Below are 25362 nucleotides of genomic sequence, written 5' to 3'. Positions count from 1 at the left end.
ATCATTAAGTCCTGTTTAATAAAATAATTATCAGCTCTTCAATTTATTTACCACTTTCCTTCCAAGGAAGTCTTATCTTCTGGGCCCAGCAGCCAACATTCCTCAACAGGTGTCCAAAGTTAATTACCCAAGAACCCATAGCTTCCTAGAGAAGGGAGGTAGCGTTGGTGAGATCAGGTTCTGGGACTTAGGAGATGCATGCTCTGACGCAGGTGCCTAATCTGAAACATGAGGCTTAAGGCCAAGTGCGGACTTTCCCACTGCCTAGAATTTGGCTCAAAAGATCGAATTATTACAGCAAACTGCCAGAGAGTGCTTGGATAAATCACCTTGTCTACGAAGTCAGGCTTCTTCTAAAAAACCTAACCGAAATTGCATGTGTTTTAACTAAAACAGCATCTGCCTGGGTCTGAAGAAACATGTTTTGAAAAGCACAGGCATCCTCATATTCTCTTAATAAAGTGAAACTTACACATTCCCTGAAGGAAAGCAGCATGGTGCCCTGCTGGCTATGCTAGGCTTCCACAGTGGTGAGTGTGTCTCCCTGGACACGGATGGGATGTGTCAAGTCAGGGTCAAGAGCGGAAGAGTGTCTACAGAGTCGGGGGATGAACACTACTGGAAGATCTGCTCCCTAAGGGACTGGCCACATACAAGCCATTGGCATGATAGGAACGTAATGGGGGCCAGCACTGTGGCATGGTGGGTTAAACCACTGCTTGGGAAGTTATCCTGGAGTGCCAGTTCAAGTCCTGGTGGCTCTGCTTCCAATCCAGCTTCCTATCATTGTGTGTGGGAAAGCAGTGGGAGACGGCTCAAGTGCATGTGTCTTGGCCATCCACATGGAGACCCAGGTGGCATTTCCCCATCCTGACTCAGCCTGGCTCAGGCACGGCTGATACAGCCCGTATGGGAATGAATCAGTAGCTGGACATCTATCCCTGCCTCATTCCTCCCCATCTCTGATGCTCTGCCTTTGAAATACATACATTTTTAAAAAAGAAACAAAAACCCAGAGATATGAACATGATGAACCATGAGCATATCTGTTGTAACTGATGGGACTCTCTGCTTTCCAGTTTTGCTGGGAGACACCAAGTCAAGGCTTGACTCTGAGTACGGGAGCTGATGACGGGGTTGACGGGGACCCAGCCTGACTTTGGAGAGTCACACTCTGGGAAGCACTCCAAGTGCATGTTCGTGGATGTGGAGACGCAGATGAAGGAGCCTGTGCATAGAGAATACACGTTCCTGGCTCGGGTCCAAATGTGTCTCAGCATTTGAATACCGACCTGGATCTCCAAGTCCTGAATCCCATGCACACATGTCCTAAAACATCAGCTGCAGGATGACTGCATCACAGGGAAGCTTACCAAGTCAGACAGCACAGACAGAGGGAAGCTGTCCCGTTCTCCCACACCCGCCCCAGTTCTGTGAATGAAAAGACGTTTCTTACTAAGTACAGATCTGGCGGGGGAGGGGGAAGTTGGAGAGGAGATCATAACCATGGACAACGGCATCATTTTCTTCACTGCAGCACGAACGTGTGGGGCGTCAGCTGAACAAAGATTTCTCCAGGTTCCTCTAAGTGTGGGGAGTCAAGCACCCGTGGGAACGGTACACAGGCAGACTCCTGTGAAGATTGGGAGAGGACCATCGTGACCAGGCAGGGCCAGCCTCTTCCTGTCGGTCTCTGCAGGGCAATGAGGCATCTGGCAGGACACGCACAGCATCCCAGGCCTGGCTCTTCTGCAAGGAAATGTGGCAAGCAGCCACCACCCCAGGAAATGAATGGAAATGCTCTGTGAACCCTGCCAACGCTCCCTGCAGGAGTGTGGTGGCTCTGCCAACAGAAGCCTTGGCAATGACTGAGCTACACATGGAATACACTATTTCCTATCTGGTCCCAAACCTCTTCCCAAACAGTGGCAGAATGAGTTTGGTTTGAACCCTGGGTTTGAACAAGCATCTCACCTGCCTTCCTTTCTTCTGTTGCCCGGATGCTGACAGGTACCTGGCTTCCACCTTCTCCCCCTCTGAGATTTCTCAAACTCCTCTAGAGCTGTTTCTCAGAATAACTCCCTTGTGTTATTCATCCACGAGCAAGTATGTCCTGAAGGCTTGTTATGGGTTATAGCAACGTGCTAGGCACTTCAGGACACAGAAATGAACACATCACCTGGTTTTTGTTTCTTACTTGAAAGACAGAGTGGCAGAGAAAGTGAGTCAAAAAAACAGGGAGAGAGAAGGAACAGAACGGGTGGGGGAGGAGAAGGGAGAGAGAATGGAGGAGAGGCAAGGAAAGGGAGGCAGAGAGGAACAGAGGTCTTCTATCTCCTGCCTACCCAGGTGCATCAGCAGGGTGCTGGAGCAGAAGTAGAACAGCCAGGCCTCAAACTGGCACTCTGACATGTAATGCCAGCACGGAAGTGGTAGCTCCCTGATTTCGGCTCATTGAGCCAATCACCTCATCCTTGCTTCTGATTTCGCTGGGGAGACACTAGGCAACCACTAAGGCAGGAAAAGTCAGTGAAAAGTATAAATCTAAGAGAAAAAAAGCGATGAAGAGGTTTTTTTTTTTTTCGTTTTGCTCCCATGGGTGCAGCTCACCTAAGGTCTGAATTCAAAGAGCCCTGGGTGCAGCAACACTGGGAGCAGCAGCAGATGGGGTCGGAGAGGTGACAGGGAGCTGGATCCAGCAGAGTCATGTTTAGTTCAAAGAGCTAGTGTCACCCTGAGCCTCCAGAGTGGCAAACAGGGCCAATCTAGCTGCTGCTGTGGAAGCTGCCCAGAGCCACAGGAGATGAGGTAGGAGGCCACAGTCACCAGCCAGGCGAGAGATGATGGAAGTTCTGGACCAAGCAGAAAGCCACAAAGAGGAAGAGAGATACAAAGAAGACATGTTGACAAACTCTGATGACTCCCAAGCAGATGACACCGGCATGAGCCCAATGTCATGTCTACCTGTCCACTAGATATCAAAGCATCTCAAGTCAATCATGTGCCCATGCCTAAGTACTCTACAGTCTTCCTCTTAATAGCAGATGGCAATTTATTCCTACAGCGACGTTACAATGGCCCAAGGAACACAGCTTGAAGTCATCTTAGATTCAGAGCTAATTTATCCTCATACAATCTGAGAATATAATGCTCTCTGATACCATGGAACTAGCTGAGGTCACCAAAATTTGGAGGGGGTGGGGGAAGAGGGGTGATCAAAAGTGAGAAGGAAATCATGCTTAATATTTTTTTATTGTTGCCTTGGCTCAAAGCCAATGCCACTTTCCAAGGTGTAAAGTTCTATAAGTATTTTCCTACAAAAAAAATCTTGATTTTGTACAGTATTAAAGTATAAAAAGCAAAAGTCACATTTCCTTTCTCTTCGCAGACTCCCAGGGCCTTTTGTGTTAAATTCTCTCCTTCTTATTCAAGAAAAACATTATTGATCTCATAAGGCCTGTGACTTAGCTATTTTCACATCTTTTTTTAATGATCAGCTCCATTTCCTGCCTGGGGACATCCGAAACTAAAGATGTAATTCAGCAGTACTGATACGCAGCTCAGAGTGCTACTGGCCCAGGAGAGAACACTGAATAACTGGCTTTTGAGAAAGAAGAGATGTTTAGGAGCTAGGAAACCAATCAATAGTTGGCTATTTTGTTATATTTTAATCCACTGAGAGTTATAAAACACACATACAATACCTAGTAGTTAGTATCCAGGCAAGAGACTGATTAGCTATTGATTTTCTTCCATGTGACAGAGATAGGATTTCCCAAAAAACCCCAGTTGCACTCGTGCCCGAAATGACTGCGGGAAGGGAAGAGTCTGTGGAGGCGATAGCCCGGCCTTTTAATCTAATAACTTCATTTAAATACACACAACGCACAGGGTCCACAGATAACAAACTCAGGTTCATCCCTGGCCTTGTAAGTGCACATATGACTCACAACTCCATTTACTGGACACAGACTGGAAATCTGACTTCACGCTGAATAAAGAAATGGCTGAAAACCTGCATATATTTGTTTTTCATAGAAGGATATGATGATTATTGCAAATGGCAGAGGGGAAAGTGGCTTGCTCCTGCCTGGGTAATGAAAGGCTTCATATAAAACTCATGCCCCCACAATGCAGATCTGCACTTTGTCTGCCTTTGTCTTGCTACTGCCAGTTGTCCAGAAGCCACAGATAAGCTGCATCTTGGCCAGAGTGGCTGAACCTGCTCTCCACCGCTTGGCCTGCAGATTCTACCCACCTCCACCTGTCACCTTCAGTCAGGTTTTCAGACTAACAGCGACCTGACCAATGGCCTACAGAAATCACCTCCTCAATACCAGATGCCTTCCTGTCGGGACAACAGCCCAAGAAGGCTCATGCCATTCCCTGGAAGGGTCTGTTAATACACTGTTACTCAGACATGAACTGGCCCTGGACTGGACTCCTACCTTCTGAGGCAGGTTCCAGAAAGCCACTCAGACCTGGGCTCCTGTCGCTTGCCCTTCCAGGCACAGCAGCCCCCCTGAAAGCTGCAGCACACTGGCCTGTCCCCAGTGTCCACTCCAGCTGCTCCTTCAGCTTGGGGTCTCTTCTCCTAACTTTTATACCTCCTTTAAGTCTCTGCCCAAGTTTTACCATTTTTTTCCAACAAGTCCAATCACCACCATGCATTTAAAATCACAATCCCAAATCAGACACCCACATGCAGAAGAATGAAACTGAATTCCCCTCCCCCCACACAAATATTAACCCAAAATGGATAAAAGACTAAAATACAGGACCTGAAACCTTAAGACCACGAGAAGAGATACAAGGAGAACCATATGGTAGTGGTCCTGAGAATAGTTTCTTGGATTTGATCCCCAAAATTCAGGCAATAAAAACAAATTAAGTTGCACCTAATTAAAAAAAAACATCTCTACACAGCAAAGTAAGTAATTAACAGAGTGTAAAGAAAACCTACACATCAGGAAAAGAAATTTGCAAATCATAAATCTGACATGGATGGAGTCAGTTCTATCCATCTATCTATGAAAGGATGTTCAACATCACTCTTCATTAAGAAAACACAAGTTAACAGCATAGCGAGGCATCACCTCCCAACTGTGAGCATCGCGCTTACACAACAGGGGCACCTTCATCATGGAGAAGCAAGTCTCCATCCTGTACACGGGAATGCCATAGTCAATTACGAAAAAAGGCACAGAAGTTCCATCCATAACTACAACAAAACAACTGTTAGACCCAGCCAGCCTGCTTCAGGGTACACACCCGAAGGACTCCAGCTCAGTATGTTGAAGAGATAGTTAATCTCCATGGTCCCTGTAGCATGAGTCCTAACAGCCACAGAATACACCTAAGTGTCTATCAGTGGATCATGGATAAAGAAAATACAGTGTCCATACACAATGAGGTTTTATACAGATCTAAAACAGCAGCACTTGCTAACATTTGGACTGGAACGAACCCTTATGGAAAGGGACAGTGTGGCCAGGCACAGAGGGACCAATACCGCAGAATCTCACACACAGAATCTGAATGAGGAGTCTGGGAGGAATGCATTAAATCTAGAAGAACCATTGGAAGCCAAGAGCAGAATGGCGCTCCAGAGGTAGGCAAACAGGGTGACTAAAATTTGTCACACACAGTTTTGGCTAGACAGCAGGAATATGAATTTTGATATACACTGCATGGCAAGACTACAGCTGGTGATGATGTTCTTTATATTCCAAAATTACTGAAAAGAATTATTTTATATCTCCCTTTTTCCCTCTCTTGCAGGCAAACTCTGCCAGGCCAGGCATTCCATCTGTTTGGTCTACAACAATCCTGGAACAAAGTGGATCATGAACATGTATTTGCTGACTAATTTTTTTTCACAATAGGATTATAGGGCCAGAAAGTACACCTGAAATAACTGAAAAATCAAGAGATGAAGAAGAGGATCACGGAGGCCCTGAGAACTGCTCAGGCCACACGGGACGAGCAGAGGGCATGCTGGGCAGTCAGAGTGCCAGAGCAGAGGGCATGCTGGGCGGGCACAGTGCCAGGCTCTGGCGGGGGAGGGGAGGGCGTGACCAGCACTGCTGCCTCCTCTACTTTGTAAATATCAGAAAGGTAACCAAACATCACGTGCTCCTCCAAATTATAACAAGTCACTCAGCATGTGGGATTCCAATCAGGAGAGCTGGCAAACATGCACTGTTCATAGAAATTCAGTGCTGTTTTATTCTATTTAAAATTCTGCTTTTCCCCTCTTCCTTGAGATAGTGTTTTTAATTTACAGTACAGTGTAAGATTTAATATGCCACTAAATAAAGCGGTCACAAACAAAAAGTAAAAACACCATACTTCAAGAGGAATCCAGGCAAGGGGCTATAAACGGTGACTGAATGAAAGGACATTGAAAAATTCACTCATGTAAATTTTAAAATACTCACATCCCACTAAAATATAGTGGAATACAATTCTTCAGAATTTGCTTGTCAAAGATTTAAAGTTTGACAAAACACTATATTTGCAGAAAAACTGACACACAGGCATTTCTGTTTTTTAAGTTAAAAAAAATCTAGCTCCTAAATGTAAAGGAGAATATGTGGCATTTGTCTTTCTGTGTCTGGTGTATTTCAGTCAACACGATGTCTCCCAGTTGCAACCATTTTGATGCAAATGATAAAATTTCATTCTTTGTTCATTTTCTGCATCTTTATGTCACATCTCTTTCATCCACTCCCATGATGATGCTGTTCTGTGCATCTGGATGCTGTGTGGATTCAACCATAGCAATCCAGGAGAAATTGCTTCTGTGCAAAAACCCCTGCTGGGACTTGGGCCCGAAACTCACCGATGAGCTCCTTGTTTCTGACGTCCAAGGCCATGTTCCGGAGTGCTGTAGCCACCGCACACACCACACGGTCATTGTCTATTCGGAGCAGCTCCACAAGGATGGGCAGGCCTTTTTCCTTCCGGACGGCAGCTCGGATATATACTGACCACTGCAAGAAGAGGGGGACAAGGCTGGGTGGAAACGTCTCAGCAAGCAGCCCATGCAGGTTTTCAGGCGGCTGTTTACAGGAGCCAGACAGGTTGAATTACCAACACCTAGTTGCAGAATGGGTTGAATATGTTAAACATGCACGTAAACATTTTACCTTTCCTGTTTGTCTTCAGCACTTGACAAAAGTTTCAGGGTTAGTCAGTGAGTCCTATTTTGTTACTCTGTAACAGTGATCTTCAGTACTTGAATTTTAGAGGCCAGGTGTGTGATGTATATACTCAGTGCTTTAAGATATGGAAGTTTGGAATCAGAAGAAAAAATCATGACAAAGCCAAAAATGTTATGGTCACTTGTTTAAAAGGGTTGTAAATTTGAAGGTAAGGCATAGAAATGAGTTGCCGAACATGCTAGCAACAACTCATTTGTAGGACAATAAAGAAATAAAGTTAGGAGTAAGGACGGGCAAATGCAATGTTGAGAACTGAACATGAAAATTATATAAAAAAATCTGTTCTCAAAAATTAAGATCAAAATGCTTGGGGCCACCATTCTTAAATGAATGTCTTCTTCAAAAAGGAAGACATGTGGTTTGTTTTGGGGTGGTGGTCGCAGGCCGCTGATGCTTGTCATTGGAGGTTATAGCATTCCGGTCCATTGGCAAAATGCCCACGGGCCTGGGTTTTTAGACATTTTGTCTCTGCGTCACAACTTTCTATGGAGTCCCACAGCAGTGCGTAGGATACAAAACAAATCAATGGATATGAGCTTATCCTGCCACAATCTCATTTACGATTTGAGAAAAAAAATTCACAAAGTGAGGGTTAGGATTGTGTGGCATTGTCCTTCCCCACCACACCCGCCACCAGGCCCTCTCCACCCCCTTTCCCCGCTGGGGCAGGCACCCCAGAGCTGGCTCTCACCTGTGGCAGGCAGGGAGCCCCCTCTGGCAGTGAACGTAGGGCATGCGCCATGCCTGCCACATCTTCAGCCCAGCCCTGCATGAAATACGAGATCAAACAACAACTTCATCCTGTCCTACGTTAGAAGTCACATTCACGCAGATTTCATCACCATGAAGTCATACTGCAGGCTCTGCTCTGCTTCCTCACAGCTCTGGTTCTAGGGCACAGGGGGTGGAGATGAGGACGCAGCTTGCTACAGCAGCTAGCGCAGCTCTTGGCAGCAGGGAGCTCTTTGGAACCCCACTGCCAGCGAGCGGAGACAGGCACCCAGACCCTCGTGGGGAAGCCGCTTCCTGGGCTTGAGGTATCTGGGTCTGATACATCTTGCCAGTGAGGAAGCTCTTTGACCTAGGACTAAATGCCAACATTCATAGATTCATTGGACAGGTCTGCTGGAATAGATTCCCCCTACTCGGCGTGCCCCTTGGGTCTCCAGTGGCCAGTTCAGGCAGGACTAGAAGCCTAAGCTTATTCTGCCCATTCCTTGTGAGACTTTCCCTCAAGCTGGGGACGGATAGTCTGAAGAGCTGGAGTGTGGGTTCCATAGGGTCAACAGCAGCAATAAACCGTCACACCCGGACGTCACCGGGAATCTCTACCCAGTACAACTGTCATGCAAGCTGCGTGCTGCCGGCTTACACATTTGTCATCTCTCAGTTCTCCAAACCCCAGGGAGGCTGGCATTGTGACTTTACAGATGAGGCAATGTAGACACAGACATGAAACCTGACCATAGGGCTTGCCTGTGTCCCTGGCCCTGTGCTCACTACTGCCCCTCTGCCAGCATCTCATTCCCTTTGCGAATCCTCTGTGACCAGTCGCTGCCTGGCCCTCTCCCTCCATCTTTCCTGGTCACATCTGACAAGGGTCAAAAACAGACAGATGAGCCTTGGTCCTCAGAACACCTTGCTTGCTGCATGGAAAGCAATTCACTACTTGGTTTTTGATTGGAGAATATGCTCAACAGTGATATGCTTTCATTGCACAGAAGGAAATATCCGACGATAGATATCACACTCACATACTGATGCAAAGAATAACTTCTGAAACTTAGTGTGTACTTCTAAAATTCCCAATATTACCATAGTATATAACTACTCAGAACGAATTATTTACATTTCATTCAAAAGGTGCTGCAAACTTGCACGCATTTTCTTTGCACAAGCTCAAGATGCTCCTGGATGGGGCAGCCTCCCCTGCAGGAAGTCCCTCGTACCCAACATGTGCAACTCTGCAAGGAGCTGAAGACAATATCAGAACCGAAAGAGAGAAAGGCCTGATACAGACAGAGGAAACGGGGGAATAGAGAATGTTTTCCAGGTACCTGCAACCTAGAAACATCAGGCTCACAGAGTCATTCCAAAAGAGCAGTGAGCTGCTCTGGGAAGCACAGCAGGCCCTAAAAGAAGCAAGGGCTGCTGAAAGTTTGAATCCCAATGGAAAGTGGTGTATGACAGGTATAAAAATAGACACATGACAGAACACAAACATCATGACTTGCAGGGCCTGAGGTGGAAATCTTGGGACAGAAATTTGACCGTTTGCAAAGAATAAGTCTGCACCAGCCCATGCAGGGGGAGGGGCAGGTTAAGCAGGAGCAGGAGAGCCTTGGGAAGCCTGGTGCATGGCACAGGGCGAGACACTTAACGGGGGAGGGGAAGGAGGAGAGGCAGGAAGCGGAACAAGAGGAACACGGAGAGGGGAGAAGATGACAGAAGAAGAGGGGGATGAGGACAAGGGAAGAACAGAAGGAGCAGGAAGGCAAAGATGGTTCACGGGAGGAGGAGGAGTAGGGAGCAGGGGCAGAGGGAAGGAGGAGGAGGAAACCCCCATATAAATCCAAGGAACCCTGGGCAAGTCTCCCCGCATGATTTAAAGGGTTGGTGATCCAAGTGCACAGGTACTAGGAAACTCTTTGTGGACATAGCAGTGGCTCAGTCATATCCAGTAGAGTCCCTGGTACTTCTGAGTATTGGCCACTGAGCAGGACAGACACGTAGCTGAGGGGGTTTGGCTGGGCTGGGCTGGGCTGGAAAGGGCTCTTGCAGCCCACTGTGGCAAGGGGTATCACCTGAAGGTGTCCCAGGGTTTGGGAGTGTGGGGTGTATAAGCTAGGTAAGGCAAGAAGGCTAAGTACCCAGGGCTACGCAAAGTTTCCTTGGCCAGAAAACAGATGACAGATTCAAACAGTGGCCATGGACAGTGTCTTTCTGTGTTACAGAGGGTGTGGCTTCATTTCAGGTGAGCGCAACAGGACAGCAGGGGCTGTGAGTCAGGGAGATCAGGCAGCAGCCATCACAGCCCGGCCTGTTCCGGCTGAGAGGCAGCAGCAGCAAGTACAGGGGGGTTTAGGATTTTAGACAGCAGTCTAGGATTATGCAGGGAGATGGCTACAAGACCTCCAAGTTCAGAACCAAGCCCAGGCAGCAGGAGAGGAGGCAGCAGACACACATAAGTGTGGCCACACTGTAAGCCTGCAGGAACTGAGCTACCCACACTGGTCTACATGAAATACTCTATTTTTCCTCATCACACTGAGACATGCACCATGATCCTACAGTGAGTAGCACAAAGGGTCTTGCATGAAATCCCCAGGATTTGGTGAGAAAGTCAGTAACAACTGAACCCTTCATGCCTAGGGTGCCACACTCCACTGTCAAGTCCCAGTGGTTGGAAAAATTCTAGCCCAGCTAAAATATGGCTGCAAATTTTCCAAAAAAATTCTCCACTGTTTAAGCTCAGGCAATTTTATTAAGGTTGATTCACTGTCCTAGAGGAAGATTAACACTAATTTAACTTGCTTTTCCCTCTTAAGATGTTAATTTTCATTTTGCTAAGTAACTAAAGATAGCATCCTCTTTTAAGAACTAGATATTCTCCTCTGAGGGTGAACCCATAACAGTGTTAAAATTCGAAGTCTGCTGCTGAGTTCTCTACACTTTGAACAGCTCTTGCACTGAAATCCAGCCTGCAGTCCAAGGATTTTGTCAGCATCACTGTCTCACTGGCCTCATCTAACCAGCTATGTTCATATGTTTTCTTTTTCGTGGATAATTCTATTTTTAAATTTTTAAAAAAATCTGCAAAGGTTTTAGCAGATACCGTGTGTTTCATGGACACAATTCTAAGAACGTGGTATTCTCTTCCTCCTTCCCACCCTACTTCAGTCCCCTTCTTCGTTTTTGTTAAATTCTGAGATAACACATTTCAAATTTAACTTTTTATTTTGACATGGTAAAGGAAAGTCACATTTTAAAATCAGATCTTCCACACAATGTTTACTAGTCAATCTGTCGGGTGGTGTCACAGGGCCGCAGCATGTGTAAGGTCCTGAGGGCTAAATGTGAAACACAACAAGCATGCCACAGACTGGGTATCGTGCTATTCATTTGGCATGTTATTCTCAGCAGCAGCAACAACAGCAACAAAAAAAGCAGACAAATCTTCCTTCCTTGTGCTACAAGCAAGTCCATCTAATCCAGTCTTACTGGCCAGGGGCTTACCATTGTAACAAGGTTCAAGATGACCAGAAAACACAAGTTTATTGTTATCTGAATTATCAAGTTCTTCCAGTTGGAAAAGAACTGCATTTGTGGTTAGGATGGGACTTATGAAGCAGGACAGTGTTAGCCTCTGCATGTGGCTACTCCACAGTGGCTGCGAGTTTAAGCATCAGCTCTTTCAGCTAAGCCGCATGGCTGAAGATTACGTTTGTGTTATCAAAATTTCAAGGTCAATTTTGTAAAGTGGTATCTCCAATCAAGAGTTCGAAAGAAGAATTTCTATATGTTATAACAGCAACAAATAATCTAAGAAACAGAAATATTGGCTAGGATAATGACAACCTTTGGCATATTTAAAACTTTTTTTTTGCTTGCTTGCCTGAACTTTAACAATATAAATCAGATTAGTGCAATGAGTAATTTTATTGCGAGTGTTCTTGCCATGTTGGAATATTCTTGTCCAAGCAAGAGGGTTTCCTAGGGCAGGGTGGTGGGGGGGTACACTTCATTCCTTTATTTGAGACAGAGTTTCCATCTGTTGGTGTACTTTCCAAACAAACAGGATAGTGGAATCTGGGCAGAGACCAAACCTGGGAGCAGGGAAATGGACTCAGGTCTCCCAAGTGCCTGGTTCAGTTGAGCCACCATCACACCATCTCATGGGTCAGCCGTTTTCAAAGTAAAACATCCTGTCCTTAAAAATAAACCTAACACTGAGAGGAGCTACTTCTTTACAGCAAATGCTAACTGCTGGTGCTCTCAACACTGTGTGCAACTGGCTCTCAGAACTGTCCTCAGGGGGATGAGACCCGACCCGCCTGGTAGGAAGCCGAGGCTCCTGCAGCCCCCCGCCCCCGAGACAGCACCTCACAGGCACACCTTCAAGAAGGGAACACCGACAAGGCAGGGGCTGACGAAGAGGTAGTGGATACAGCTGCCAGGCAAAGAACAAGGTGCTGATGGGAGGTGCAGGCTGCTTCCCAGCCATGTTCTGGTGCAGTGTAAGAAAACGAAAGTAATTCAGCTCTGTCTTGTATTTAATACACACCAAGTCAGAAAACTCCTTCTCATTTATCCCTCCTACTTTAAAAAGTGTGGCACCTCATGGGTGGCAGGGACAGAGACTTCAAAAAAATTTTTTAAAGATTTATTTTTATTGGAAAGTCAGATATACAGAGAGGGAAATCTTCCATCTGATGATTCACTCCCCAAGTGACCGCAACGGCCGGTGCTGTGCCAATCGGAGCCAGGATCCAGAAATCTCCTCTGGGTCTCCCTCATGGGTGCAGGGTCCCAAGGCTTTGGGCCATCCTTGACTGCTTTCCCAGGCCACAAGCAGGGAGCTGGATGGGAAGTGGAGCAGCGGGGATTAGAACCAGTGCCCAAATGGGATCCTGGCGCATTCAAGGCAAGGACTTTAGCTGCTAGGCCACCATGCTGGGCCCAGAGACTTCAAATTTTTTGTGGAGCTAGAAAACATCTCTTTTGCAGGATATTAAGCACATTTGCTTTTTGGTGAGGAGGAGGGAGAAATCTGAGTTTCTCAGTCTTGTGAGCATGAAACACAGCTTGTGCTAAAGCCCTTGTTAGTAAGCAAACTTTCATTAAGATATCAAAGGTTTCGGTTTGTAACATAAATTGAATATATCAGTGCATCTTTGTTCCTTTAGAGGAAAGAGTTGTTTTTCCTTGAGTTGACCTTGCTGTGAATTCTATTCCTTGCTGGCAGCCTTGGCAGGCTGTGGCTTCTTTTTTTTTTAAAGATTAATTTGAAACGAACATAAACCGAGGGAGGGGCAGACACAGACACAGCTCTTCCAGCCACTGTTTTGCTCCCCAGATGTGGCGGCAGGTGGAGGCTGGGCCACTGGAACTCTGCTGGTCACAACACTGGCTCCTGGTGGGCTATGGTGTGATGGATGGCAAGAGCTGAACCCAGATTAGGAGGAGGGACAAGTGTGGTCTGTATTTTCAAAAGAGTATTTCTTGCTGTGAACTCTGTTCCTTTGATTGTTTTGCTTCTTGCTGGTACATGGTGATAGTAAGAGCCATCTTCTACGGCACATGCTGAAGATGGTAGAAGACCTGTCAAGCAGGGTGAATTAATTTGAGGAGAGAAACTTTCTACTCAGACCCCTGCCCTAAACTGTGACACCAGACAAAAAAAGCTTCTAGCTTCTCTGAGCCCTTGTGTCCTTGGGGGTCTCTGTTCCACATGGAGCATCCTCCTGAACAGAAGTCTCCGCAGTGTATCAAGTCACCGACTCTAAGCACAGCAGCCGGGAGGCAGCTTGATCCTTACCACGTCAGAAAAACCAAAGTGCATCTGCTGACACTCCTATCACAGCATCTACCATTTTGCTTTAGTTGACATACTTAGTAACCTTTTAATTCCATTGTCTCGAAGCTTCTGGTCCAAGGCTGGAAAATAAAAATGGTGAACTGATGACAGAAGACATCTTTTTTCCCACCTCTGTTCACAAGATTTCTCTCGATTACTGAGCGTATTACACTTTGGTGATGACACACGCTGGTTCAGTTTCTTCACAATTCTTGTGATTGGGATTCCTTGAGCTTTTGGATCTATGAGTTTATGACGTTGGGAGTTTTCTAAATATCACCTTTCCAACATTTTCCTTTCTATTTTCTTCCTCCTTGTTCTCTCATCTGGAAACTGCACTTACACATATACAGGCCACCTGATGCTCACTGATGCTACTGCTTTTTCTGTGCTTTTCATTTTGGATAACTTCTTTTGTCTTCAAGCTCATCCAGTTTTTCCTTCTGCAATGTCTAATCTGCTGCTAATCACATGCTAGGTATTTTTATTTCCGATGTATTAATAGCTCGAGAAGTGCTACATTTGTCTTTTACGTAAGTAACTTAGTTGCTATTTAATATTTTGAACACATGGAATATGGTTATGATAATTTCTTACTGGTTATTTTCAACACAGCATTGGTTCTGAGTTTCTTTTCATTGCTGATTTCCTTTTATAAAAATTTTGCTTGTAGTTTACTTTTAACTGGATATCAGGTATTCTTAATTTGGAGAATACTAGATATTTTATAGCTATTTGAAGCTTTGTTCAGGATACAGTTATTTGGAAACTGTTGATCCCTTTGGGTCTTATTTTCAAGATTTGATAGAGAGCACTAGAGGATCTGTATCTCTCGGGCTCATTATTCCACAGGGCTAAGGCAAGATCCTACTGCATGCTGTATGCAATGGCCCATGGTTGCAGGGTTTAGAGTCTGACTCTTGGGAAAATGCACTATGCCCAGCCCTGTGCAAATAATTTGTTCTAACCATGGGTATTTCCCCTCACCTGCATGTCCTGAGAGTTCTCCACTGAACACTGGATGGAAACCCTCTGCATACCTCCAGGGTTCTGTGCGTGGTCCTCACCCTGGAGCCCTCTGCCTTCCAATCCTTGCACTATGGCTTGGAAACTCTAAGTGAAAGGAGGCAGTTCCAGGCTCACCCTCTTGCCCGTCTCAGTGACCACTGTCCTTCATGGAGTGGTGCTTAGTGTCATGTGCACACACCGATTCATGTAATTCTTCATAGTTACAATTTTTCCTTGAAGTAAGACAAATCTGGACTAATCTGCCTTAGTATCTCAACTGGAAGTTCAAGTTCCTATGGTTCAGGTGTTTCTAACACTTCAGAATGGAGTTTCGTAGCTTAGGAGTTCAGAAGTCAGATCATCCAAAGACAACAATGAAACTAATGGCAAATAAAACATGGGGTTGCTCTACAGTTGACTAGGTTGCTGGCATTTACAATCAACGCAGTCCCTGCTGTTAGTACTACCAGGATTAGGGTAAGTCCTTCATGGGCATGGACCCACTGCCTATCATTTAGGTTGGACCTACCCTGTCCTATTTCAGGCTGGCATCACCTCCTCTAAGTATGCTCTTCTAGAGGCCTGCCAAGAGTGGGCAGAGTCCTCAAACAACCTTGTGTGAGTCCGGCAGTTTCTAATCCGTTAGGCATGATGCTTCATGTTCCATTTCCACCATAACCTTTTAAAATGACTTTTCCGCCTTTAAACCTTAGGCTTTGCAGCATGCCGTTAACTGGGACAAAGTCAATCACTCTGTCTTAGATGTTGAATGATGACTGCGCCTTTGATTTGTCGCACTGCATTCCTCTGCTGATGCTTTTCCAGGACACCGTAACTGTGAAGCTATGCTGAAGCGCGTGTCTGCTTCAGGGCTGCTGTCCCTGTAGCCGAGCCCTGGGCTCAAATGCCCCAGTTACTCAACCGTTTGTGTTCACTGGGCTCCACGGCCAGAAATGGCTTCAATTCTGCTTCCTTCTCCGCTATATCTGTGTTCCTATTGTTTAAGCTCACTTAGTATTAATAGATTCACATTCAACTACTTTTTATTGTATCTTGAAAAAAAAACAGGCAATAACCAGACAGAAGTTAGTTGAAATTTAGGGGCTTATATTGACTAAACAACGATTTTTAAACATCTGTTCTGATAGCAAAGATATAATTTTATAGTTTATACCTTAAACTTTCATAACCTTCAGTGCAATAGAAATCATCCAGGTGGGAACTGGATTCATTCACACTTTAGAAATGTTCAAATTGCTGCGCCAAAGTGTTTTAATATGCTGTGACAAACAAAACCATTGCGCAGGAAATGAGAAAGAAGTAACTGAAGTCCACGTTGGTTAAGAAAAACATTCATCACTTAGCTTCTTCCATGACAACATTACACTTTCCTGGTGTTCATGAAGCAAGAAATGCATACTTCCCAGTTTAAGAAGCATTTAGCACTACTATGAGGATTAGTCTGTCAAGGTCAGAGAAACGGAGAGTATGTGTATTCTTCCATGCAGAGAACTTACTGTTTGAGACGACGAGCTCTAGAAAAAGCTGTCTACTTGCACAATTCTGATGCTTTCCCTCCGCATGTCTGTTTTTGTTGGGTCATAAAAAGTTAAGGACACTAAAGAAATGCCACTAAATTTTTGACAGCTGCTATAAAAACATTCTTACAATTCTGGGTTTCAGATACGAATAACGTTAGTATGAAACACGGATGCTCTTGTGCATTGCAAACCAACCTTTCAGTTACTCAGGGTTTGCTTCTGGAAATTAGGAAGTAAGAATTCCTCTGCTTGCTTTCTGGATAAATCGTTCTTGATCTTCTTGAAATTACAATAATGTATTAATATTTGGCTTAATAACCGTCTCAATTCTTCTCTAAGTACTTCCTCCCCTACATTCCAAAGTAATATGACAAATTAGCACATTACAGAATTGAGGACAACAATGTATCTGAGTCCTTTGACAAGCTCGTGTGCATTTTGGCAAGAAAAGTCTGATGTCATTCTGCAGACATCTAAGAGCCACATCCTGCCCTGCCTGAGGAAGAGGTTATTTTTCTGGCCCTGTTGAGGGGAAACTGGAACTTCTGATAAGGAACACTTTTCTCCGGGGGGGGGATGGTGGTGTGGGCTGCACTGGGTTCAGCAGCTGCCGGGGATGGCCGCATCCCACATGGGACTGCTGGACCGAGTCCTGGCTATTCTGCTTCCAATCCAGCTTTCTACTAAAGTGTGCTGGAAGGCACAAGTGATGGCTTCAGCTCTTGGGACCCTGCCACCCACATGGGAGATCTGGCTGGAGTTCCAGCATCCTGGCTTCCCACTGGACCAGTCCTGGATGCTGCAGCAATCACGGCAGTTACAGCAGACAGAGGATCTCCACCTCTCAATGACGCTTCAAGACAGGAGGCCAGCATCCCGAGGAACAGCTACTCCAACCTATGGGGCAGGGGAGACATCGGCACCTCTGACACCTGTTCTGCATCTTACACAGTCATGATGTGCACACGCTGCTCTGCTCCACGTCAAGCTGCCTATGTGCTGGTCTTCTCACAAGATTATGCAACATCTGAGCTAAGTGCACTCTGTGACATTTGCACCAGGACAAAAACGCCTTGTAAGGCCCATCTCAGGATATATGCCTCTTATTGAGCAACACTTGACTGAATTTGCTTCTCTAACTTGCCATCCTGTCTCTTTGCCACCGGGGTATCGACTCCCATTCCGTGGTGTGTTGTATGCCTTCATATTAGAGGCATTTATTAAATTTTCTAATTCTTGACATCTAGCATGGAGTGAGAAGTCCAATAATCACAATTGATCATCATTGTTCAAAGCAGAAAAGCTTTTGCGATATTGATTTGGCTGTTTTGGAACTTTCTGGTTTCTTATTAGTAGTTTTCACTCCATTACTAACAGAAATGTTTACCAAATGAATGTCCTCTGGATATGTGGGGTTGGCTTTCACACTCAGGATAACTGTGCTAAACTAGTGTTCCAAACAGCAAAATCCTGATGAAGAGGAATTACTGAGAACAATGTTCATACTTCTTTGATCATTCTCATTATGTAATCCAAAGTGGGAGAAAATCTGAAAATGTAAAAATAGCAAAAAAAAAACCCATTCTAAACCTGCCATATTCTGTTTCAAACACTTAAGTACTCAGACACATGTCGGCAGCTCTCCCAGTTGACACTGATTGTCTCTGGAACACAGAGGCTGGTTAAAAAAACTTCAGTGTTGTAGTAAGTGCATAAGCAGCCAATGCTATTATAATCTACAGCCTGCAGAGCATGGCCGAGTTCAGACACTGAAAGGGAAATCCTTCCTATTAGGCTCACATTGCATCAAAACACTAAATGAAGGATCAAGACGTATGACCTGAAACTCCTGGCCTGGAACACATGTGGCACTAACTACCTTTTTTACATGCCTTCTGTTTCTGACTGCTTTTCAGACTTTGTATTTGGGACTGTTCCTAAGAAATGGGGTTATAATGCACGTTGGCATAGTTTCCTTGTGACTCTTCCACTTTGGGATTCCTTGAGCTGTTTGGGTCTTCCATCTTGCTTTCTCTTCCCCCACTGGGAAGCTCCTCCCGCACACGCGTATGGCTGCACGCTGCTGACACGCATTCTATTTCCTTCTTCTTTGTGTTTCACTTTGGATGGTCGCAATTGCTGTCTTCAAATGTTAGAGCTTTTTCTTCTACCACATTTAATCTGACTGATAATCTCATTCACGGTAGATTCATTTAAGACACATATACATCATTTGAAAATATTTTAAAATATGCCCTTCCTGCCTTACTTAACATTTGAAGCATATGTTGTGGAGGGTCTAAACACTGTACTCTTGTACGCAAAATCATCCAGCACCCCAAGACAGTCAAAGATGGCCTTCCAATGGTAAGTTGTTACAAGGACCTAAGTATGTCTCGAGTGACATGATACCAGACTCACAGCCTCTTGCTCCTCCTCTGCTTCCTGGGCCGTGCTGGAGCTGTGATGTGGGCTGAAGTGGGCCATGCCTTCTCTTGGGTATTGTAATCTGCCCGTACTGAGCACTCCTAGAGGAGATGGAAGCCAGGCTTAAATCGTGATTTGTGGGGCCTGGCATGGTGGCCTAGTGGCTAAAATCCTCACCTTGATCACGCCAGGATCCCATATGGGTGCTGGTTCTAATCCCAGCAGCCCTGTTTTCCATCCAGCTCCCTGCTTGTGGCCTGGGAAAGCAGCAGAGGACGGACCAAAGCCTTAGGACCCCGTACCTGTGTGGGAGAACCGGGCTTCTGGCTTCAGATCAGCTCAGCTCAGCTCCAGCCATTGTGGCCATTTGGGGAGTGAATCATCAGACGGAAGATTTTCCTCTCTGTCTCTCCTCCTCTCTGTATATCTGACTTTGAGATAAAAATAAATAAATCTTAAAAAAAATAAACTGTGATTTGAGTCAAAACTTCCTGGACCACATCAGTTTTAGAATGACACAGGATCTAATGGCTAGTTTAAGGGGCTGAATTCAATTTTTATTTCCTTTCTAATTGTAGAGGCTGTGTTATTGACACCTGCCCCTTGCAGCTTCACTCTGGAATCTACTAAACTTGAGTAAGAAGTAAGAAATGCCTCCAGCTCCTGACCAGCTCAGTCTGAATTTCTCAGGTACAACACTGGGGAGGCCTCATGGTCCCAAGAGTATCAGCAGAAGCCGTGAGCCTGGCCATGCCTCGGCAGCCAGCTCCACGGGAAATGCCATATGGAGACTGAGCCCTAAGAGCACATGCCGCAGCCAACAGAGAGGGAAGTACTGCAGCTTGGACTGCAGCTCAGCAAATGAGAGAGGAATGATGAGAAGACAACCACTGGGCGCACTAGCCAAAGGAGGGATGTGGCTATGTGAACCACGGAGACCAGACTGTGTGACACCTATGACGCACGGTACTTTTAAAAATTACCTGTATCTATGTGTCAACCTTGACATCACTTTAAAGAAAGCGGTGTTGAAGCCTAGAGTGATATATGAGTACCTCAAAACCCGGGCTCTGATAGATGAATGGACTATGAGGCAGAAGAACAAACTTTCTCCCTAGGGATTTTCCTCATGTGTCCTTATTCTCCCAAGGGACCACACCCTGCCAGGAAGCTAGGCAACTTAGCTCATGTAACTCCTGGTGCTCAAACTCTGGAAATCTTTTCCTAGGATGATTGCCTTTCTACCCAACCTGAGAGCCGTGAGACCCTTCCACAAAAATTAGAAACAGCACAAAGACCCTCTTAATTGCCCTCCAATCATACAACTACTTTAATATGGTTTTGTCAAATATAACTTAAATCTCTATTCTTCATAGCTCATAATCTTAAACATGTGGAGGATTCTTTCCTTTGAGACTAGAACCTGTCTAGGAACAGTTGAGAGGTTCACATGCCTTTCACACACTGCCCAGGAAAGCCCTTGAAAACATCCACACGTCACAGCCGTCCCTGAAAACAAGGTCGCTCAGCCACATCAACAGAACGGAGGACATTTCACACAATATTTTCAGCATTTTCAACGACAATCCTCACATCTCGTCCTCTGCGACTTCAAGGACCCCTGAGCTCTTAAGAACTTTTCAGAGGAATAGTTTTCTAAGTCCAACAGCTCAGTATAATTGGCTTTTCTCTAACATCCTTAAAATCTTTATGAGCTTTGCAGTCTTCAAAACTAGACCTGCATCATTTTCTCGGGCCTTGCTCCTAAGTCCAGATCCCTTTACTGTGATGAATTAGACATACCTTCCAGCTCCCTGCCGCCAGGTTCTGCAGGGCACCCGCTGCGCCTTCCAGCGTGTCTGGGTTCGAGCACTCTGAGAGCAGTGTGAGGTAGGGTTTGACTATGGATGGGTGCCACAGCATTTGGATCCCCTTTGGCGGCTCCGCACAGTCTGGTAGAGGTCCTACTCCATCCCACTGGTGGAAGAGAAAAACGAGAGAGCAAACAGCTTTAGCATTGTTATGCTTTCCAATACTGCCCCCTCCCTCAAACATGACAAACAGCCAAGCAGGTTTAACAACATTCGGGGAGCACCAACAGCATGGAGGGTACAGCATAGGAAGACCTGGGACCACCCAAAACAGGAGAGCCATTCCTCCCCACTGAAGCCCACACTGAGGGCAGAGGGCTCGGAGCAGGTCTGTGGCACGTGTAAGTGCCAGGAGAAGGGGACAAGCTTTCTGAGAGCAACCCTGGCACATCCTTACAGAAAGAAGAGATGGATTAAGTCTGGTTGGCAAGGTGGAAGAAGGCTAGAGGTGAAGGCAGCATATTTTATAGTAAGCACACCATAGGTATCACATAGCAGCTTAAAAAGCCAAATGCCTTCACTTACGCACAAACCTCCTGTGATAAACTCACTTGTAATTTCAATAAATTGTTTTCATTGTGTTTGCAAGGCAGAGAGATAGAGACAGATGGAGAAGAGCTTCAAATCACTGGTCCACAGCCCAAACGTCCACACCAGCCAGTGTGGGCCTAACTACGGCTGGGGCCAGCAACTCGGTGCTGGCCTGCCACCTGGGTCTCAGGGGGCCAAGCACTTGAGCCATCACCTCTCAGGGGTCAAATTAGCAGGAGGGTAGACCAGAAGCAGAGGTGGAAATTGAACCCAGGTATCCTGGCATGAGATATGGGTACACTACGTGGCATTTTATCCACTGCAACAACACCTGCCCCTAAATTCAGAAATAATTTGAAAAATAAATTTTTGTCCAATTTGGGTTATCTTCCATCTCTCCAGCAAACAATGAAGTGGACTGGAGATAGTTGCTGGGCTTACTAAGCACTTTACTACGGGGTCTAGGAAATCCAGGTCCCAGAGTAGTCCTGACAGTTAAATTTGCTTTAAACTGAAACTAATGAATAACAGGATAATGTGTAATTAAAAATTAATCGCATCTAATTTTAAGATTATGGCTTGTACACACAAAGGAGTAACAGTTACTATTAAAAGCGACAGTTGTGCCGATCGCACGGCCACCTGGACAAATGATAAGTTAGATGAACACAGATGGAAAGGAGCATGCTCATTGTGCTTTATCTCAAGATGTGTAACACCTTGAGGTAACCATCAACATTTATTGTCTTTCCTTTTCTTCAGGTTTCAGGTGTTTTTTCTAACTTTTATAATTTTAAAATATTAAAAATTAAAATGATTCTGACCTTTGATTCCAGAAAGCCTTTAATGTTAAAAAAAAAATGTGACAGGTAGACTGAAAAAAAGAGAGGGAGGAAAGCAGAGAAGCTGAGAGGACGACAGGCGGGGGGAGGAGAAGGAGGGATTGAAGGAGGGGGAGGAGGGAGGGAGGCAGGGGGACAGGGAGGGAGGGAGAGAGAATGAGTTTCTTCCATCTACTGATTCACTCGGCCACAACAGCTGGGGCCGAGCCAGGCTGAAGCCAGCAGATAGGACGTGTGTGTGGGTTTCCGGGGGTGGCAAGGCTCAGGCACTTGGACCACACATTCTGCCTTCCCAGCAGCACTAGCAGGAAGCTGGATCAGAAGTGGAGCAGCCAGGCCTTCAAGTGATCGGGAACGTGGGAGTACCAAGTGGTGGCCCAACCTGCTTACCACCATGCCCACCCCCAGAGCCTTTGTCTTTTGAGGAAAATAAAGCAAGAAGTACCATGGAGGCAGCAATGAACTACTCAGTTTAGTAACAATATACTTTCACTGGCTCGAGAAAAACCCACAGTGAAACAAAACCATTTCACTAAGAAGAGGTTTGCATATTAAACTTCTTAACTGACATATCTGTTGATAATTAAATATAATTCAAGTAGTACTTAGTAAGCTTTATTGCATTTTATCTACAGACATTTATCTGCATGTGTGTATAAATATGGAAATAAGCTACATTTTAGAATCTGAGTAAACTTCTTGGCTTTAAAATATTCATAAAAAATAGATGTTTGCTGTGCATCTTTGCAACATACAAATGGGAATGTTGACATGGACCCTATAAAACTATTTAACTGTCACAACTGATCCCACAAATCTCATTACTTACTATACAAGGACATTCAAAACTTAGCATCTTGCATTTCCTCAACTATTACAGAGCGTAATTTAAGGCTAAAGCTCAGAGATGAATGTCATTCCTCCCATGGGTATTGGACATCCCATTAAAGGTCACTGACAATGAGCTTGTCAATTTCAGCTTCATAGCGAGGACATCCTATGTAGAAACTTCTTGTTCTTTTAACCAAAGCCACATTAGGACCATTCAAAGATGACTGTCCCGTGAACAGTGTGTCACTGAAGCCAGAACATGTCTGTTAAATACACAAACAAGGAAAATGAGCCAGCGGTCACATTGCTCCTGGTTCAATATCTGAGACTGGCTTGGTGAATGCAACAGAAAGACAGCGCTAGGACAAGTTAAGTCATTTTGTGGGTTTGTCAGTTGGATGATGGTGTGGCAGCAGTAGTAGCCATACCAGTTTCTAGAAGGAAATCAGCTGTGGCAGAAAAGTAAAAAATTGTTTCACTGTTATATTTTCTATCTTGTCATTTCTTTAAAAATTGTAAGCCATCATTTTCATGAGGTCTAATAATATTCTGGGGAATCAGAAAATGGAGACTTTCCACACAACAGGCGCGGGATCTCTCTCGTAAGAGCGGCCCACAGTGGTGCGAGGTCTGCACAATCAGTCCCAGGCTAACTGCAAATAAAAAAAAGTGAGGGGGAAGCAGTTTTTAAATCTTTTTCTGGATTTCATCTCGTTCTCTTTTTCTAACTTCTATGCAATAAAGCAGAATAAACGGGTAAATTAGTACAGTTTTCATCTGCTCTGACATGTCCTCTACGTAGTTTCTAAATATCTTTTATTACAACGATTTCTTAACAGCTACAGAAAGAATCTGAAGGAAATAAAAGGACAACTGGTGTGAATACTCTTTGATGGCAACTAGAAATGGGGCTCAAAGGGGATTCTTTGCTGCTTCAGAACCCGGAAGGCACCTTGGTGTGCTCACAGTGAAGAAAAAAAAAGGATTTCAAAGCCAGGCAGAGCAGCTGACCTCTGGGCACATCAGGAAACTTTATGTTGATGAGAAAAATGTCTTTTCATTATCCATAAAATGGCTGTGAGTGTTCCTCAAGGACTGAATCAGCATAACGGATGTGCGTCTGACAACACGGCGAGTCTGTGATCAGCCCCCAGTGGGCGAGAGTTCACGAACCTCCGGACACTCCACTTCCACAATGGCGAACCTATGCAACTCCTTACAAAGCAGACAGGCATCGCTGCTCAACGCATCTCTAAGGTTTCTGTACACCTGGCACATGAGCGAAATTAGGCAATGGTTACTATTTCCCCCATCCCAACACAGACCGCACCAGAGCTGCTTCATCCTAGGAGCACAGGACTCAGAAATCTCGAGCAAACTGCATTTGCTTAGCACTGCGTCATCAGGCATTCTTTAACAGCTTCGGACATGAACGTCACTCATACAGAAACTAACAGCCTCCAGACACAAACCTCCACTTTGTAAACAGTGCTCAGGGAGACAGCGCAGTTGTACGTAATTCACACACAGTCAGTGCTTTTGAATCAGGTCATGTGCCTTATCACCATCCCTTCCTTACACACTTAGACACACACACACACACACAGAGTTACGTTTTTTCACTACTCAGACTTAAGTTTAAAACAAAGTGGACCTATGAAACTGTCACATAATGCAAAATAATTAATAAAAAAATATATAAAAAAAACAAAGTGGAGTAGATAAAAAGCCAAAGAAAGAGGAAGAAAGTATCTGTGGCTTAAAGGTAATCCCGGCCAACTTTGTTCAGCAGGTGGACTGTCATCTCTTACACTTCAATGAATCAACCTTAGAAAGTTCTAGCAGCTCTGGATTCTTGATGGTATTGCTTAAACATTCAAATTATATTTGCATAAATTGCTCATGGGTTGTGAAACAGAAAACACCAGAGAGCTTATTTCCAGTGTCAGCTTCTCTTACTCACATCTTGTGTAGAGTAATTTAGAACTGTCCACATACAGTAGAGTTCATGCAACTACAGATGCAGTGGGCTGTAACAGTTGTTGAGATCCTGAGTGAACGCCAGGACACGCACTCTGAGAATTCCTGTTAGAAGCATGTTGCAGGCGGGGGACAACCTGGCCCCAAGTCAACAGCAGACATGGAGATCATGGCACAGACCAAGAGTGATTTTTTGTCACCGCAAACACTGCTTCGCGCATTGCCTTATGGGCCCAGCGCGCTTCCGCTGCGTGACTCTGCTTCACGCAATGCCTTATTATCCATCCTTTGCTGGCTCAACTGCAATGGCTGTGTGACTGACATAAATAACTTTTAAATAGTGAATAGTTTTTTATCACGCAACTTATCAAATGTTTTAGAATTGAAGTTATGCACTGAAAATTGCCCACCAAGGAGGGAATGCTTGAATCCTTCTGGAAAGGAGGGGGATGAGTGCCTTACATGTTAGAGGTCAGGGGGCTGCTGGTACGGCCTGTGTGCACTGAGCTCTCCAACAGGGCTCTGAGT

General features: G+C 45.1%; 1 protein-coding gene across 3 annotated transcripts in view; it reads right to left on the bottom strand.

The window, feature by feature from the left end:
• CTNND2 (catenin delta 2) overlaps positions 1-25362 on the bottom strand; it is a 702327-nt gene that overhangs the window by 68658 nt on the left and 608307 nt on the right. For 2 of the 3 annotated variants that reach the window (XM_058680080.1, XM_058680082.1), the window contains 3 exons: positions 20583-20756; positions 7918-7992; positions 6845-6995 (listed from right to left, as the gene is read on the bottom strand). In XM_058680080.1, coding sequence (XP_058536063.1) covers positions 6845-6995; positions 7918-7992; positions 20583-20756 — 400 coding nt within the window. The remainder of the gene's footprint in view (positions 1-6844; positions 6996-7917; positions 7993-20582; positions 20757-25362) is intronic. The other variant, XM_058680081.1, reaches the window with a different exon arrangement.

Source organism: Ochotona princeps, chromosome 23, assembly GCF_030435755.1.
Source record: "Ochotona princeps isolate mOchPri1 chromosome 23, mOchPri1.hap1, whole genome shotgun sequence".
Classification (NCBI taxonomy): domain Eukaryota; kingdom Metazoa; phylum Chordata; class Mammalia; order Lagomorpha; family Ochotonidae; genus Ochotona; species Ochotona princeps.
The sequence above is the reverse complement of the archived record's forward strand: the minus strand, read 5'-3'. Positions and strand labels throughout refer to the sequence as shown.